This window comes from Falco naumanni, chromosome 18, assembly GCF_017639655.2.
Source record: "Falco naumanni isolate bFalNau1 chromosome 18, bFalNau1.pat, whole genome shotgun sequence".
In the NCBI taxonomy this organism is placed as follows: Eukaryota; Metazoa; Chordata; class Aves; order Falconiformes; family Falconidae; genus Falco; species Falco naumanni.
This window is the reverse complement of record NC_054071.1, coordinates 2,754,429-2,768,903: the sequence shown is the minus strand read 5'-3', so window position 1 is coordinate 2,768,903 and position 14,475 is coordinate 2,754,429. Positions and strand designations below refer to the sequence as shown.

The window sequence follows — 14,475 nt, the reverse complement described above, 5'->3', positions numbered from 1 at the left end:
AAATGGTGTGGGGCTTTGTTCTGGTGTTTTAGGCTTTTTTTTTTTTTTTTTGACCAAACAAGTCAGGAAGGATGACCAGGAGCTAACCAAAGATTTATAACTTGGATTATTTTGGTCAGTATTGGTATTCCCCAGCAGTGACCTTCTCCAAAGAGATCTGGGTGCAGCTGGGCGCAGACGATGGGGCGCAGCTGACAAGGAGGACAGGAGACCAGAAGAAAACAAGTACTGGGAAACTCTGACCCATTGCTACCTATCCACTCCCCTATTTCAATGCCTTCAGAATTATATCTGTCTATCAAAGCTCAGCTGCTGCTCATTAATGTCTGCCCAGAGAGTATTCCCAAAAGCAATCCCTGTCACTGTAAAGAATCACATCTACAATTGTCACATAAAACATGATTTTTTCCTGATGCAGGTTCTCCAAATACTTAAACAACCCCCTCTATTAACTATCTTAACGTTTACCTGTATTATCCACTGGGAGAAATAATACCAAAAAAATCTATGGAAGTAAAAATTGGAAGCAATATTGAGCCTCTGGCTTAAAACTTCTTGTCCACAAGCTGAGGGAAGCTTAATAGAGGCAAGAAAAGAAACCAAATCCCGTAGACATTCAGATTCCTTAACTGCAAACACAATCATCCACGTCCCGTAGCTGCAGCAAAGCAGACACGCTTGGGGCTGCAGCTTCCTGTAAATGATGAAGCACAAGGAAAAAAAAAATAATAAAAAAAATGAAATGGACATATCAAGGATGCTTTTCAAATGAACCCTCACCTACCAGGGTGGAGCTGAGCTTGGCTCCCCTGTATCCAGAACTAGGATGCTATTTTCTGAGCTGAAGAGCATCGTGGCCTCAGCCTGAATCCGGTGCTGCTGCTTCCTCAGCTCAGCCTTCTGTCCCCATGTGTTTACACTGCAATGCCTTCCGAGGTCGGCACGCACTAGCAAACCAGTTTCTGAAATCAGCTCCATCACTCGCAGCCTCTGGTGCTCCCTGTGCCCCCCCCCCGGGCCACCCCTGGGCCACGGGATGGTCTGTCGGGCATCCAGGTACCCACACGCAACCTCAGCTTACCTGTGGACAATTGCTCTTAATTTACACCCTGTCTGGGAATTCACTTTCTGACGTGTTCAGGAAGAACTTGTTCGCTTCTCAAACAGTTCTTTCCTCAGGTTTTTTTCAGCCACCCTGCCCCAAGCGAGTTTTATCTGCCTCCTGCAAATTTTGCTGGGTCACACACAACCCTTGTGAACAGACCGGTCTGAACGCTGTGATGTGATCTCCAAGCAGCCAAGAATAAATGGAATCTTAGTATTCTCTCGCCGGAGAGAGGTAATATTTCATGAGATTTCACACAACAGCCTTGTTCAGGGCAGAAATGATGACGAGCTGGTGCAGAATAACAAGCCTACAGCTCCATCTGGTGAGCCAACGAGCCAGCGACCTTGGCAGAATTAAAAAAAAAAGCCAACAAGAAGAAAACCCCCACACGTAATTGATTTCCATTATTTATTTGCAGAACAGAAGAAATGAATTAATTCTCACGAACAAATCCTTAGAAGATACCTCCCAGGCCTGTTCTATTTTCAGTTTTATTCATTGGCAAAGCCCAGCAAGTAATTTTAGAAGAAACTTCTGTGCTATACTGAGATTCCATTAGATACTGCCTGTGTGCTAAAAACATGATAGTAAACCAGCAAAACTAATTTAAAACAAGAAGGGGAAAAAAATCCTGCTTCTAGTTCTAACATCACAGATCTAATTAGTTCTGGACAACAGAAGACAGCTCAATGAAAACATTTAAATGATAAAAACAAAGATTGCAAATACCCTTTCTGATGTTCTCCTTTGTTCAGCAGGGGGAAGATCTATTTGACACAAATTTGTTTTTCAACTCAGAGAGCATTAGTGTTCTTACACACAGTGCTTTTCATCTCCAAGGCCTTTTAGGAAGATTTAATTAATTCTTACATCACCAAGAGAGGTAAGTCAGCCATACTCACGTTGTAAAAGAACATGCCCAATACTAACACAGGCTCAACAACCGAAAATGGAATTACAATACAACATACCGTGGCTAATAGTCCTGCATTTGAATGCTATTAATTCTAAGTTTGAAATAACTTCATGACATGCTCACTTTTCAGCAGTGACATATTGCAACGTTCTCTCACAAAGTATTTTCTGGCAGTACCTACGGTTCAGAGTAGCATGCTAGGTACAACGCTTGTCCACATCGTAGTCGCAGCTGCAGGACCCAGGGATGAAGCAAGCGCTTAGAAAATGTGATTTTTGCTTTGAATCTAAATTTTTAGTTACAAACTTATCTCCTGTGCTTATGCAATGGCTGAGAAATATTTAGTTCAGCATGAGTAGATGGTGTATTTAGTTTTACACGTAGCATCAGTTTCTCTGTCTGGCCTTTCTTCTTTGTTCCTTGCTATGAAATGCTAACAGCTTCTCACCTCCACTCTTCCCCTCCCCTCCAACTTCACTAATTCTGCTGGATTTGACAGGGTAGGTATCTTTGTTCTATAATAGATGTGCATTTTAGAGACCCCATCCCTTCTGCAGAGTGTTTTCTACACTGAATGTACCACACTATTCAGGGTAAACGTTATTAATGTAAATCCACATCACACTAGCCATAACCAAGATGTCTGAACTCCAAAAATGTAGCATTGCTATTTGCAAGAAATAGTTGTTTTAAAGAATACCTTTCCCCATTAGAAAGCTCGTAAGGTGCATCTCACAGCAGGTGTGCAGTGATTCCAGATGAATAAAAAGGTGTATTTCTTCCAGTGCTTTCTCAATTTCATATTACATGGAAAGAAAGCTCTCGTTCCTGGTTTTATACAATCTTTCCTTCTACAATCAGAAAGAGAAATTTCGAAGTATAGAGCATATCATTACGGATTAAAGGCGTACAAGCTCTTCTTGGCCAGCTAAAACAGGCAGAGGAATTTGCAACGTTACTGTACTTAAACAGCAAGATAAGACTGAAAGGGGAAGGGTGTGATCCATTAAGGGAGCACTGGTCTGACATTCAAACTATTTTTAGCCTCCTCTAAAAGCACAGCTAGAAATGGTTTCATTACTCAGTCACCTATCGGTAACTCAAAATAGGATATACCGTCTCAGAGCGCAAGTCTGAAGATCAGTTTATAGCACTGTCTTATTTTTTCCTCTCCACCCTCATATTACAAAATGTTTGTTAAATCAGTTTCGTTATACCGAGAGAAATGGGCCAGAGTACCCCTGGGGTTACCACTAGAAGTGAGCAGTGTCCTGCGAATTGAAAGAACATCTTGAATATAAGAACAAATTCCTGTATCTTGATTTGTCGGTATTTCTGACAAAACCAAAACCATCACCATAAGGTCAACGCACTCAATTTCAACGCACTCAATTTCAATAAACCATTCTGGTTTTAATATTAGTCTTCTTACAATCTATGGAAGAGTAACAAAAATCTAATCCCTAAGTTTCTTAGCTCTTTAACGGACTGGAATTTTTGACTTCTAAGTAACAGGTCAAAGGTATTGTGCATGCACATAAATTCCATTATTTCGTTTTTTTCTCGTAGTGCAGATAGGTGTTGCGGATAGATGGTGTGAGATGAGATAGAAAAAAAGATCTATGCTTATAGTAAACATTTTTAAGGTATGATTTATAAATAAGATTGCAGCATGAAAAAGTAAATATAGCAGAAAAGATAAGGCCAGTATTCCTATTCCCCAAGCTCCACAACATGAAATCAGTAACCAGGATTTTTGAAGAAGCAATTAATTTAATACTGATACAATAGGAGAAAGGAAACAGGAGTATAATTAACCAATGAGCTTGACTTCTACTCATTATTACTGAACCATTCTGATTCAAAGCAAGCCCTAAATACTGACTGACCGGAGGGAGGTGAAAGGAAACCCTGTGCAGAATGTCCCCCAGTTGTCCCTTCAAAGGACACAAAGGAGAAAAGGCTACTTGATGTGGCAGTTCCCATCCTGTGCAAGGAAACAGAAACAAGCCGTCTTCAACCTGGATAATAACCTCCGACTTTCATGTCGATAAAATTATCCAGCTACACAGAACTACACACATGCACACACACACACAACCCCAACTAGAAGTACAACAGCGTACATCCTTTGTGATTTTTGATTAGTGAACTGAATATAAATAAACAGATCTGGGCTTACGTGTGTTACTAGTAAAACAGTGTCTCTGTTCAAAGTAGTGTTAAGATTTTCAATCCAGAACCGCATTAAAGCACAGATAAAAAGGGAATACGTACATCTCAGATTCTGTTAGTTTTGCCAACAATTCCGAGTCTGCCGGGGGAGATCCTCTGTGTTAATATAGTGCTGTAATTTACAGGTACGGATTTACACATTAAATCAGGCATACTCGCAACGTTGCAATGACTCTTTTCATCCGTATGTCAAACGGAATCAAGACATCCTTTATTTTAATAGAAAGGAAATGTTTCCTATTCAGCGTGGCACGTAACAATGCTTATTTCTATTTAATGGTACCATGCAAGCACTCCAAGAAATCAAGAGTGTAACTCTGCAAACTGCTTTATAAGCACATCTGTGTTGCCCTACTGGAAGTAATCTGCATATGTGCTCACTCCGTTGTTAATGAACAGTGATGGCAAAGAAGGGAGAGAGATGCTGTAATTCAATACAAGCCTCAGGAGCCATTATATTCCGATAATCAGGACTTCATCATACATCCAGTACAAGCACTCCTAAATACAGACATTATTTCCTCCTTGCTCAAGTTTTTTCCTTGACATTTGCTCTTTGCATTTTTTTCTAGCATGATTTCAAAGCAAAAATAAAAGAGCGCTTAATATCAGACTATTTCATGTCAATCGCAACAGCAAGAGGTACAAATATTCTTGGAAATAGTGTGCATCGGGACTGGGCTCGGAATGGCTTTACTACCACACACTGTGTATTGCATAAATCCACATTGAACACAACACTGCATACACTTCATTTTACAAGCGAGTGCATCTGTGCGTTTCTTACACATGCTCCTCCATTCCTTGAAGCTCCTACACTCAAACTTTAGGCACCTGTGTGCATGAAAACGAAACTTTAGAAAATACAGTACTTAATTAAGAGTGAGTGAAGAGCGTGTTGGGGCTCAGAAAACGGTGCTCTGGTGGGATACAAGACAAGGCTTAAATGAATCACACTCCACGTCAACGCAAACCACATACGCTACAGAGTCTGCAGGGGGCTCTGAAATACATGTGAAGACAGCTGGTACCACTGGAGTTACCCCTCTAAAAACACCTCTTTACTGCACCAGCTCCGACCAGTGACACCGTTTTGTGCCACCCTGAAAGACAGACCCAGCATTCGAGAAAGATACTTTCACTAGACAACAGCAGGAATTCCGTCTCCCTCACATTATGTGACTTTAGCTTGGCGGTTGGGGTTTGGGAATCTAAAGCACCGAAGACATCCTCTGATGGTTCGAGAAACTTCAGAAAATACTACGGTGCTCTGTTCTAGGGCTTCAGTTTGCCTTCCTTCAGTAACTGCTCATTGAGCTGGCAAAGCTGCCTTAGAAAGCCATCATTGGGGCCAATCTCTCGCTCCTGCCGGACGGTGCTCAGTGCAGTTTTGACATCCATATTCTGGCGAAGCATGAGGTAGGCGATGACCAGTGTAGGAGAACGGCTGTAGCCCTCACGGCAATGCACAAACACTTGTCCTGCAGGGAAGACAGGTCATCGTTTGGGTTATACTGGAATATACGTTTGAAAAGCAACATGGAATAGCTAGGATATAAAGCTTAATAATGTTAGTCCTTGAACAGCGCGAGAACGGTAAATTCAGAATGCTAAAGCAGACCCGTAGAACTTGGAAGAAAGGTGTCATCACTCTGTCATCAAGGATAATGCAGAAAAAATATCAAACATCCACACTAAAACATATTTGCTACTATATTACAAAGCAATATGAAAATTTTCCATTAGATATCTAACATCCACACTAAAACATATTTGCTACTATATTACAAAGCAATATAAAAATTTTCCATTAGATATCTAACATCCACACTAAAAAATATTTGCTACTATATTACAAAGAATCAAACTGTGTCTGTTTAACTACACTTCTCCAACCTTTTGTGGTTTAGAATAAGCCTTGCCCCTAGAGATGACCAGTACCAAAGGGCACAAATGCAGCAAAAAGGCTGGATGTCTTTTGAAGAGATGCAACATATGACAAGCAGCATATTTCTCCGTCTTCAGTGTATTTTAAACTTTGCCACACTTGAGGGGAGAAGGTAGAAAAAAAAAACAGGAGTGAAGTTGAACCCAGGAAGAAGGGAGGCGGGGTGTGGGGAAAGCATTTTAAGATTTGCTTTTATTTCTCATTACCCTACTCTGGTTTGATTGGTAATAAATTAATATCCTCAAGTCGAGCCTCTTTTGCCCATGATGGCAAGCGGTGAGTGATCTCCCTGTCCTCATCTTGACCCACCAGCCATTCATTGTATTTTTCTCCCCCTGTCCAGCTGAAGAGGGGGATCGATAGAGCAGTTTGGTAGGCACCTGGTGCCCAGCCGAGGTTACCCCACCACATGGGTAACCCTGTAGGTAGGAATCCAACAACAATTAAAGCAGGCCACTGCTCCCTTCCAGAAATCTAACTTGATTCTACAGCTTCTCAGCTGCTTCCTCTTTGACCTGCTTTTCCAGACACAAAAATATTCCCCTTCACAAATGCAGTGGGAGATACTCTCCAGGGTAATTTTTTTTTTCTGAGACAAGAGAACAGATGAACCATACACACCCATTTTCATCATAACCACAACTTGCTTTGAACCACAGCAACCGAAAGCCTGTACATTTTTGCCTTGAGCCGCAGAGGCTTCTCGGCTCAAGGCAGATATCTCAGCAGCAGCAAGTTAAAACCACTAAAACAATTCATTCTCAGGATTTCTTGAGAGCTTGTAGCCATAAATCAGCAAGATTTAGAGATTATTGATCATACGTGTGCAAGACAATTCACTTCCTTTCTGCGTCTTATCAGAAGCAAAAGGGTTTTTCTAGCCTTCCTCCGTGAAAGGCAGCGTCTTAAAGGCTGCCTTCCAGACCAGCCTCCCACAACTTCATGCAACTAAACACTAAAATGAAATTGAAGGAAAATACTGCTGCATCCCTCCTCCCTACCCTTAGCCTATACTTCAACGTCAAAAAAACCCTATCAAATTGCAGTAGCAAGTTCATTTTAAACCTGGCTCCAGCACCAACCAGCCACAAAGTTCCTCTTTGTTTGCCACGGGAAGAAAACAGCGGTAGGCACAGCAGACAGCTACTGAGACCGAAAGAATCAGCGAATAGAACCGCTCCTGCACATCCAGATTGACTGCAACTGTTTTAGATCAAACTGAGTAGGGACAGTCATGCCACAGCGGGCACTGTTAAACTCTTCTTCCCTACTGCAACCTGTTTCAGTGAGTCACACTGCTAACTGGGAGAGTAGCATTTCAATTTTTTAGGATTTTTCATACTCCCCCAAACCAGGGGTAAAATTTCTTTCCATCTGTCAAAAGCACGTTACAGCTCTAGCACCCTTTTTGCCCAGAGAAAGAAATTCTAGAATTGTGGTTTGTTCCTCCTTTTACATGTTCAGTCATGAAGCGAGAAAGAAATTAAGCATGTGTAGAAATAACGGGTATGCTGAAATAGTCAGACAACAACAAACACCATCTGACCCACTGCACTATGCCCTAGGATTTCTGCTCTGAGGAAACACACTGCAGAGAAATGTAGCAATCAACAACACTGCAAATATCTCCAGCCTTCTGCAATCCTAGGGAATAAAGAGGTAACCATCACGTAAAATAATTTAACTACTTAATGTAATAAAAATTGTAAGGCCATAGCCTTTATCCTTACTGCACATGTGGAAAAAAAAAACCCATATAGCAGGTTGTGCGAGTACTCTTCAGCAGAGCATTACTTGTATCACTTGTGCCTTTAATTTATAATTTCTAGTGTCCTGAAAAAACGTTTAGATACTGAATTATTTTTTTTAATGTGATTTACTACTTCTAAGGAAAAATTAAGAACACATCTTCCCAGAAAGGCACTGTTATACGATGCAGCAGCTGTTTCACTTTTCAAAGTCACCCCTAAAGTGACAGACTTCCACTTGCCATGTACTGGAGACCTACGTGTTTAGACAGAGGATTAAGACATCTTTGATTTGAATTCCTGACTTTGTTGTTCAGCTGATAACCTGAGCAAAGAACCATTTGAAACAGTGAAGCGAATTGCTAAGAAACATACACAGTGCACAGAAAACACAGTAGAAAGACATTTCAGTTTGCCTTACCATCCTTCTGGGAAAGTGCTTTCTCAATAAAATCAGCTGCCTCCTCAAAATAGCGGCTGAGGTTAAATTCTTGTGTATCGTTAGCTTTAATGCCATGGTATCTGATGCCTGTGCCTTCATAGAACTCTGCATTAGTGTTCACGTGCATGAATGACTTTCCCTCTGCTGCATTCAGAACATGGGTTATTCCCAGACGCTGCAGCCTCATAATGTTCTTGGCTATGAACCTGTATGACAAGAAGTGTCAAGAAAACAATTAGAACTTGAATCATCTCAGTATTAATGATGTCCCCAGAAGGTATTGATAATCAAAACTTTTCTTTTTCTATGAATAGATGCGTAATATACTGTGCCCAGAAGTGAATTAGCTACAGACTATAAATTCACAGAAATATTTAGAGCCAGGGTCACTACTTGTACGTGAGAGAACGCTACTTTCTTTGGCTGACCACCGAGCAGAGCACACACGAAACTTAATCTGTCAGACCCTACTATGGCACAACACTGTAACTCTTTGGGAACATAAAATTCTGGCCAAAGTAAGAAAATACTGGAGATAAGAGGAAGCCCAGGACAGTAACTTCTAAGATCAACTGTTATCTACATAAGATAATTTAAAACCCAGTTATAATAAGCCTGTACTGTCAGGCCCTCGACATTTCAGGGGGTAATTTTAACCACTGTGGCCACAGGAAGATAGAAACTAATTATGAGTAAATGTTCCTGCATCTTCAAAGGTCTCATCCGGAGACTCCTATGAGGTGCAGTGCTTTGTCCCTGCGCTATTCAACGTCTTTAAAGTCATGGAAAGACCTGGCAAGGCTAGCCAAAAGCCAGCAACGTAGCGAAATAGTTCAGTCTTCACCACCCAGTGTTTTTATCACAGGTATTATAATTTTTAGTGTCTTAGTTGAAATCGATATCTGAATGGAAAAGAATCCAGATGGATTATGTTTGAGATACTTAAGTGCTTAAGAAAGCATTCAGTACTTTTTGGTCAGCTAAGCCCTTCTCAACTCCTCCATTCTATCAAATAATCGTAGCAAAACCACCTGCTTCCCCCTTTAAGTGGCTAAAAGAGCACCCTACCCTATTAGTGAGCCACTGAGCAGGACGATACATAATAATCATGCCTTTCAGGCTCCATGATGGCTACGAATTAGCTCCAGTAATAATGCCGTAAGCTCCGATAAAAGCTGCAGGTTGTACAACAGCAAAATCTGCTGCGTAACGCAACTGGTCATGCACCAGTCCCTACTTGTGCACTGGAACGCAATCCATTGTAAGATGAGATAACCATTAAATAATATGAGGAGACCGCCGACTCCCTTTTGTTGTAAAACCACTACTTATCATTCTGAGCCTGATCGTTTCCGTATGCCAGTCCCGATACTTGCCTCACTTTCCCAGGAAGAAGAAAACCCAGAATGTTTTTGTCACAGCGTGGTGTCCTAGAAAAATCCGAGCCCACTGGTCAACACTAGCAGAACGTGACAGAAGGCTTTAGTTGAAAGGTGATTCAGTTCCTGCACACCTTGTGAAAAGAGGTAGCCTGAACAGGCATAAAACCCTTTATCGTTTTTAAAGGCAGCTTTCACTATGTGCCCAACTTGGTGTGGAAACAGAAATCTTTTAGAAAATCTTCCTATGGTTGAAGTCATAAATTGCAAATACAAGGAGTCTTAATATTAAACTGAGCCCCAGATAAGCATCTGTGCTGTATCTTCTTGGACAAGTTGTTAAGAGATGGCAATGCACCTAAGGGTTTTGGCAAGACACTCAGCTATTCTAAAAAGTTAAAACAAACACCCCAAATTAGTTGGTTTATATCTATATCATAGATATAGATGAATCTCTGAGTGCATTCACTCACAATTTTCACATCATTCATGGCTATACGACCATCAAGAGCGTTCCTTTTCTCCTAATGACTGTTCACCCCTTAAACTGTAGCGTAAGCAGGTGAATCCTTATGCACGAGCGAGGCTTCTACATTTTCTGCTGTCTGTGCCAAACTACTATGGCAATGACCCAAATATTTGTATTACCCAAACAAAATGTTGACAGATTTTCCATCTGGAAGGACATCAGCTGTGCCAGGGGACAAGTATCGGTGCCTGGGGAATTCTGCTTGCAACACAAAAGTAAATCCTACAATGCAAGGCCAAAACAAAAAAATGTTAATTCCGCTATGAGTTCCTATGCTTAGTGGGGCAAGTATATGGTTTAAATAATAGTACATAGTTCAGTATATATGTGATAGTGGTCAGGATCAATAGGAACCCATGTCCTGGGATCATGGTTGAATCTGGTAACACAGACAGGCTCCCGTGGAGGCAAACTCATTCCCAGTGAATGATTTTTGCAGATTTTATAGGTTATTTTCTTACACAGCTAGAGGCGAAGAAGAAAGTACTTGTACGCCATTTTTTTTCTCCCTTTCCAAACAGTCCTTGGATCTCTCCCATCCTTATCATTTAATCCAGCTGCCTTCATTCTAGCTCCTCCAAAGAGCAGAGAGATGCTAACATCAGCTTCTGTTTTCTCAAGAAAAACGGCAGAATCTTGTCTGTTCTCAATATGAGGAACTCTCAACCTTCCATCCTGTAACACCAGTAAGAAGTGTTTCTTTTGAAGACAGATGAACAATTTTACCAGCCACAAAACACAGGTCTTAAGAGACACCATGCATCAGCAATTAAGGGTACGCGAGGCTATAAAAGTATTGCTATATGGGATTATCAGCAAATAAACCAAGTCCTTAATGGTAAAAAAAGCCAGCACATCGACATATTTTAATTGCCAAAATTGTTTTCTCACTTCTTCCCTTATAGTCACCAGATTTAACATTAATTCTGGGAGAATGCTTTTCATACTCCTTACAACACACATGCACTTCTACAAATTAAGAACAAAGACTTGCTTCATGGGCGACCCACACACATTAAAGCAGACAGAAAACTCAGATTGGGCATTGGTGCATCTGATAAAGATGCATTTTGTCCAGCTGTCCTGGTCACTAACTATGATGTTACACTGAAACACATCTTGACTCATACAGAAATAGAAAATTATTTGTACTTCCAGCGTATTCTGAATTCTTTTTTTGTTACTGCTTGGAAAATATATAATCATGCTAGTCTGTCATCTAGATAACAATCCTTGTCTTGGTAATATTAGATTTTTACTCTTCACAAATTTTTTGTCTGATCTTCTTGAGATTAGAACTGTCTACTGTAATATGCAAACCCATTATTTTCAAAATATTTTATCATTTTACCTCTGCATTTTCATTAATTATGACTTTCATGTATTGCCTGGAAGATCTAGTACTTCGGCTCTGCCTGTAACTTGAAGTCATTTGACAGATAAATTGTTATTCTACACTGTGACCCAATTTAATATCATCCACCTGAATGTCTCTGCGCTGTCATTTTTATCTAAAGACGAGTTACTACTGTTAAGGAGAGGCAGCAGCACCCCTACGCAAAATATTCTAAAAGGTTTCAAACAGAAGTTTTGGGATCTCACTCGGGCGTTTTAATTTTTTCCTGTGAGTTCCTGTTCAAATTTTATTCCACGTATCAGGATTCCAATCCCTCTGTGTTAAAACTCTACAGATGTGGCTGCTCTGGGAATTCTTATTGTTGTAAAATCTCTGCCGCTGTGGCCCTATATTGCAGAAAGTTTTGATCCATCAAGTCACAGCAGAGATCTGAATGCCAGATCAAATGACTGTGTGACTGCTCTCCTGCTGTACTGCCTTCCCGGATTTCCCTGCAGCCCAGCGCAAAGTGCTTCCGACGATTCCTCGGAGATTCAGTAACGGGATTTGTGCAAGAAAAGCCAAACCCGAGATAGGAGGCAAGCGCCAACCAGATGCACTGCACCAAGGCAGCTTCAAGTACAAGATGTATTCCGAGCTCTGCGCGGATGCTAGAGCAGCCCAAGACAGGGTAATGAACTGCAAACACGGCCCCCGAACAAAGCTACGGCTTAGTTCTTGCACACAGTAGTAAAAGCTTTATGATGCTTTGCACGCTGTCGGACTCACAAACGCACACGGTTTGAGATACTGAGTGCAAAGCAGGTTCACTTCCCCAGCAGTTCGTAGGAGAAGGGAGTCAAGTTAGGCAAACAGATCCCTCTTCAGCCTTATCTTTACACAAGGAAAGTACAAAAGAGGGACACGTAGCTGGAAACGGCGTGAAAACATATCTGCACAGCTCCAAATCCTTGCAGAATGACAACTAATATAGCAAATGCTACTTACAATGCCATATACCACAACTCCACTTGAAACAAAAAAAAAAATCCTCTTGAGATCCGGTGTTATTCCCAGTTTGAGCTTGTCAAAGTTCACCCTGCAGTGACTGAACTTCAACAGACACTCACCCATTCAACTAGACCTCAGCATTTTTTTAACTCTCTGTGGATGCTTCAAAGATATTATTGCCTCCTAAGCCTTGACAAATTAAGCAGGTTGATCGTTCCCCCTGTGAACGAGCTTTTTCAGCCCACCGTTATTTCTTACCTCTAGCTGTCCTCCACAATTTTTCAGCATCCTTTAAAAAACACCGATAGCTGTCTGTTAGCCCGACTAACAGTTGAACTGTTCTTTATGCTACAAACTGCACTGGTGCTCCAGATCTTTTCAGTTGTCAATTAGTATATAAAAAGCCCTTCTCAGTGGTAAAGCTTTCCACTAGACAGACACTTTCTATCCTGCATCTTACGCATGCCTGCTCCTAGACAACCTTGCACCTGCACGTATTGAAGTTCGTCTTGCTTAATTAAAATTAGTTACTGAACAATGAAAACTACTCTACTCAGTAGCAGCCTACCACCTTCAAAGTTATTTTTTTATTATTTAGCCTGCAAATCCTTGCAGGCTATGACTTTATTTCTTCCAGGCAACTGCTAAAAACATGAAGGAGATGATTGTCAGGTTGGCCATTGAGATAATTCTGGTCCTGTCCCCAGCCCTGCTGCATCAACTGGCAGCAACAAACAGCGTTGGGTTTGGCTTAGGAGAAAGTTAACGAAAACCTGTGGGTTTGACTTAAATTTCCTGAGGCCTTACAAGCTCCCAGTAGGAACAGTGACCCAGTACGCTCCACACGTACCAAAAAGCCCCCCCGTTTCACAGAGGTGAGGTGGCTGGAGATGGGAAGGGGATGAGCGGGATGTGACAGGCGGGGAACAGGTAAACCCCGGCCTCGCAGCCCGGAGGCAGCAGGGCAGCGCTGAGGAGAGGAGCGCAGGGCCCGGGTCGGAGCGCTGAAACGTTCGTGGCCCCGGCCAGGCCCCGCCGAGCCCGGCTGCCCCCGCAGGTGGTGAGCGGGGTGCGGGCCCGAGGAGCCTGCCCGCAGCCTGCCCGGGGAGCGGGGAGCACCGGGGGCGAGGCCCAGCTGACGTTCGTTCCTCAGCGACCCCATCAGCGTTAACCCCGTTCCCGCTCTGTTCTACCCTGGGCTGGGGGCTCCAGCGGGGTAGCGAGCGCTGCCGCAGCCGGCTCCCCCGCGCCCCGCCCCGCCAGGCGGCAGCAGGAGCCCGGCGCCCGGGCCTGGCAGCCACAGGCCTCGGGGCTGAGCCCGCCCCGCCCGGGACCCCGGGGCCGCGCAGCCCGGGACAGGCCCCGCAGCCCGGGACAGGCCCCGCGGGGCCCCGGGCCCCTCCGCCTCCAGCTGCGCCCCCCCCGGCCCCGACGCCCCCCGACGCCCCGCGGCCCTCCCCGGCCCGGCCCGGCCCACCCCCGCCCCGCGGCCCCCGCCGGCCCCCCGCGGCCCACCCCCGCCCCCGTGCAGCCCCCCGGCGGCGCACTCACGCGTTCCCCACGTGGATGCGCGGCACCACCTCGTTGCTGTGCGCGCTGGGCAGGCTGTAGCAGCCGCTCCCGTTAGCCAGGAGGTCGTTCAGCTCCTCCACCGAGATGCGGTAGTCGGACATGGCCGGGGCCGCGCCGCTCCGCGCCGGCCTGGCACAGGGGCCCCTCGGCGCCGCGGCTCGGGCCCGGCCCGCCCCGCCCCGCCGGGCACCGGCCGCCGCCCGATGGGCGGAGCCGCCTCAGCTGCCTCTGCCGGCGGCGCCCGGCGGGCC

General features: G+C 43.8%; 1 protein-coding gene across 1 annotated transcript; it reads right to left on the bottom strand.

The window, feature by feature from the left end:
* Positions 1-1,502: 1,502 nt before the first annotated feature.
* On the bottom strand, positions 1,503-14,434 carry DUSP3 (dual specificity phosphatase 3). The gene is made up of 3 exons (XM_040617309.1): positions 14,204-14,434; positions 8,377-8,603; positions 1,503-5,740 (listed from the first exon to the last, which is right to left on the bottom strand). Exons 1-3 carry the CDS (start codon positions 14,323-14,325, stop codon positions 5,535-5,537), a joined length of 555 nt encoding a protein of 184 aa, XP_040473243.1. The 5' UTR covers positions 14,326-14,434; the 3' UTR covers positions 1,503-5,534.
* Positions 14,435-14,475: the final 41 nt, after the last annotated feature.

Bases quoted from the DNA above. Each gene is read 5' to 3' on its own strand.
- DUSP3 (XM_040617309.1), bottom strand. From the start codon at position 14,325: ATGTCCGACTACCGCATCTCGGTGGAGGAGCTGAACGACCTCCTGGCT. The intron at 8,604-14,203 runs GTGAGTGCGCCG...CTTGTCATACAG, and splicing joins CGCATCCACGTGGGGAACGC to GTTCATAGCCAAGAACATTA. The intron at 5,741-8,376 runs GTAAGGCAAACT...TCTTCCCTGCAG, and splicing joins AGCACTTTCCCAGAAGGATG to GACAAGTGTTTGTGCATTGC.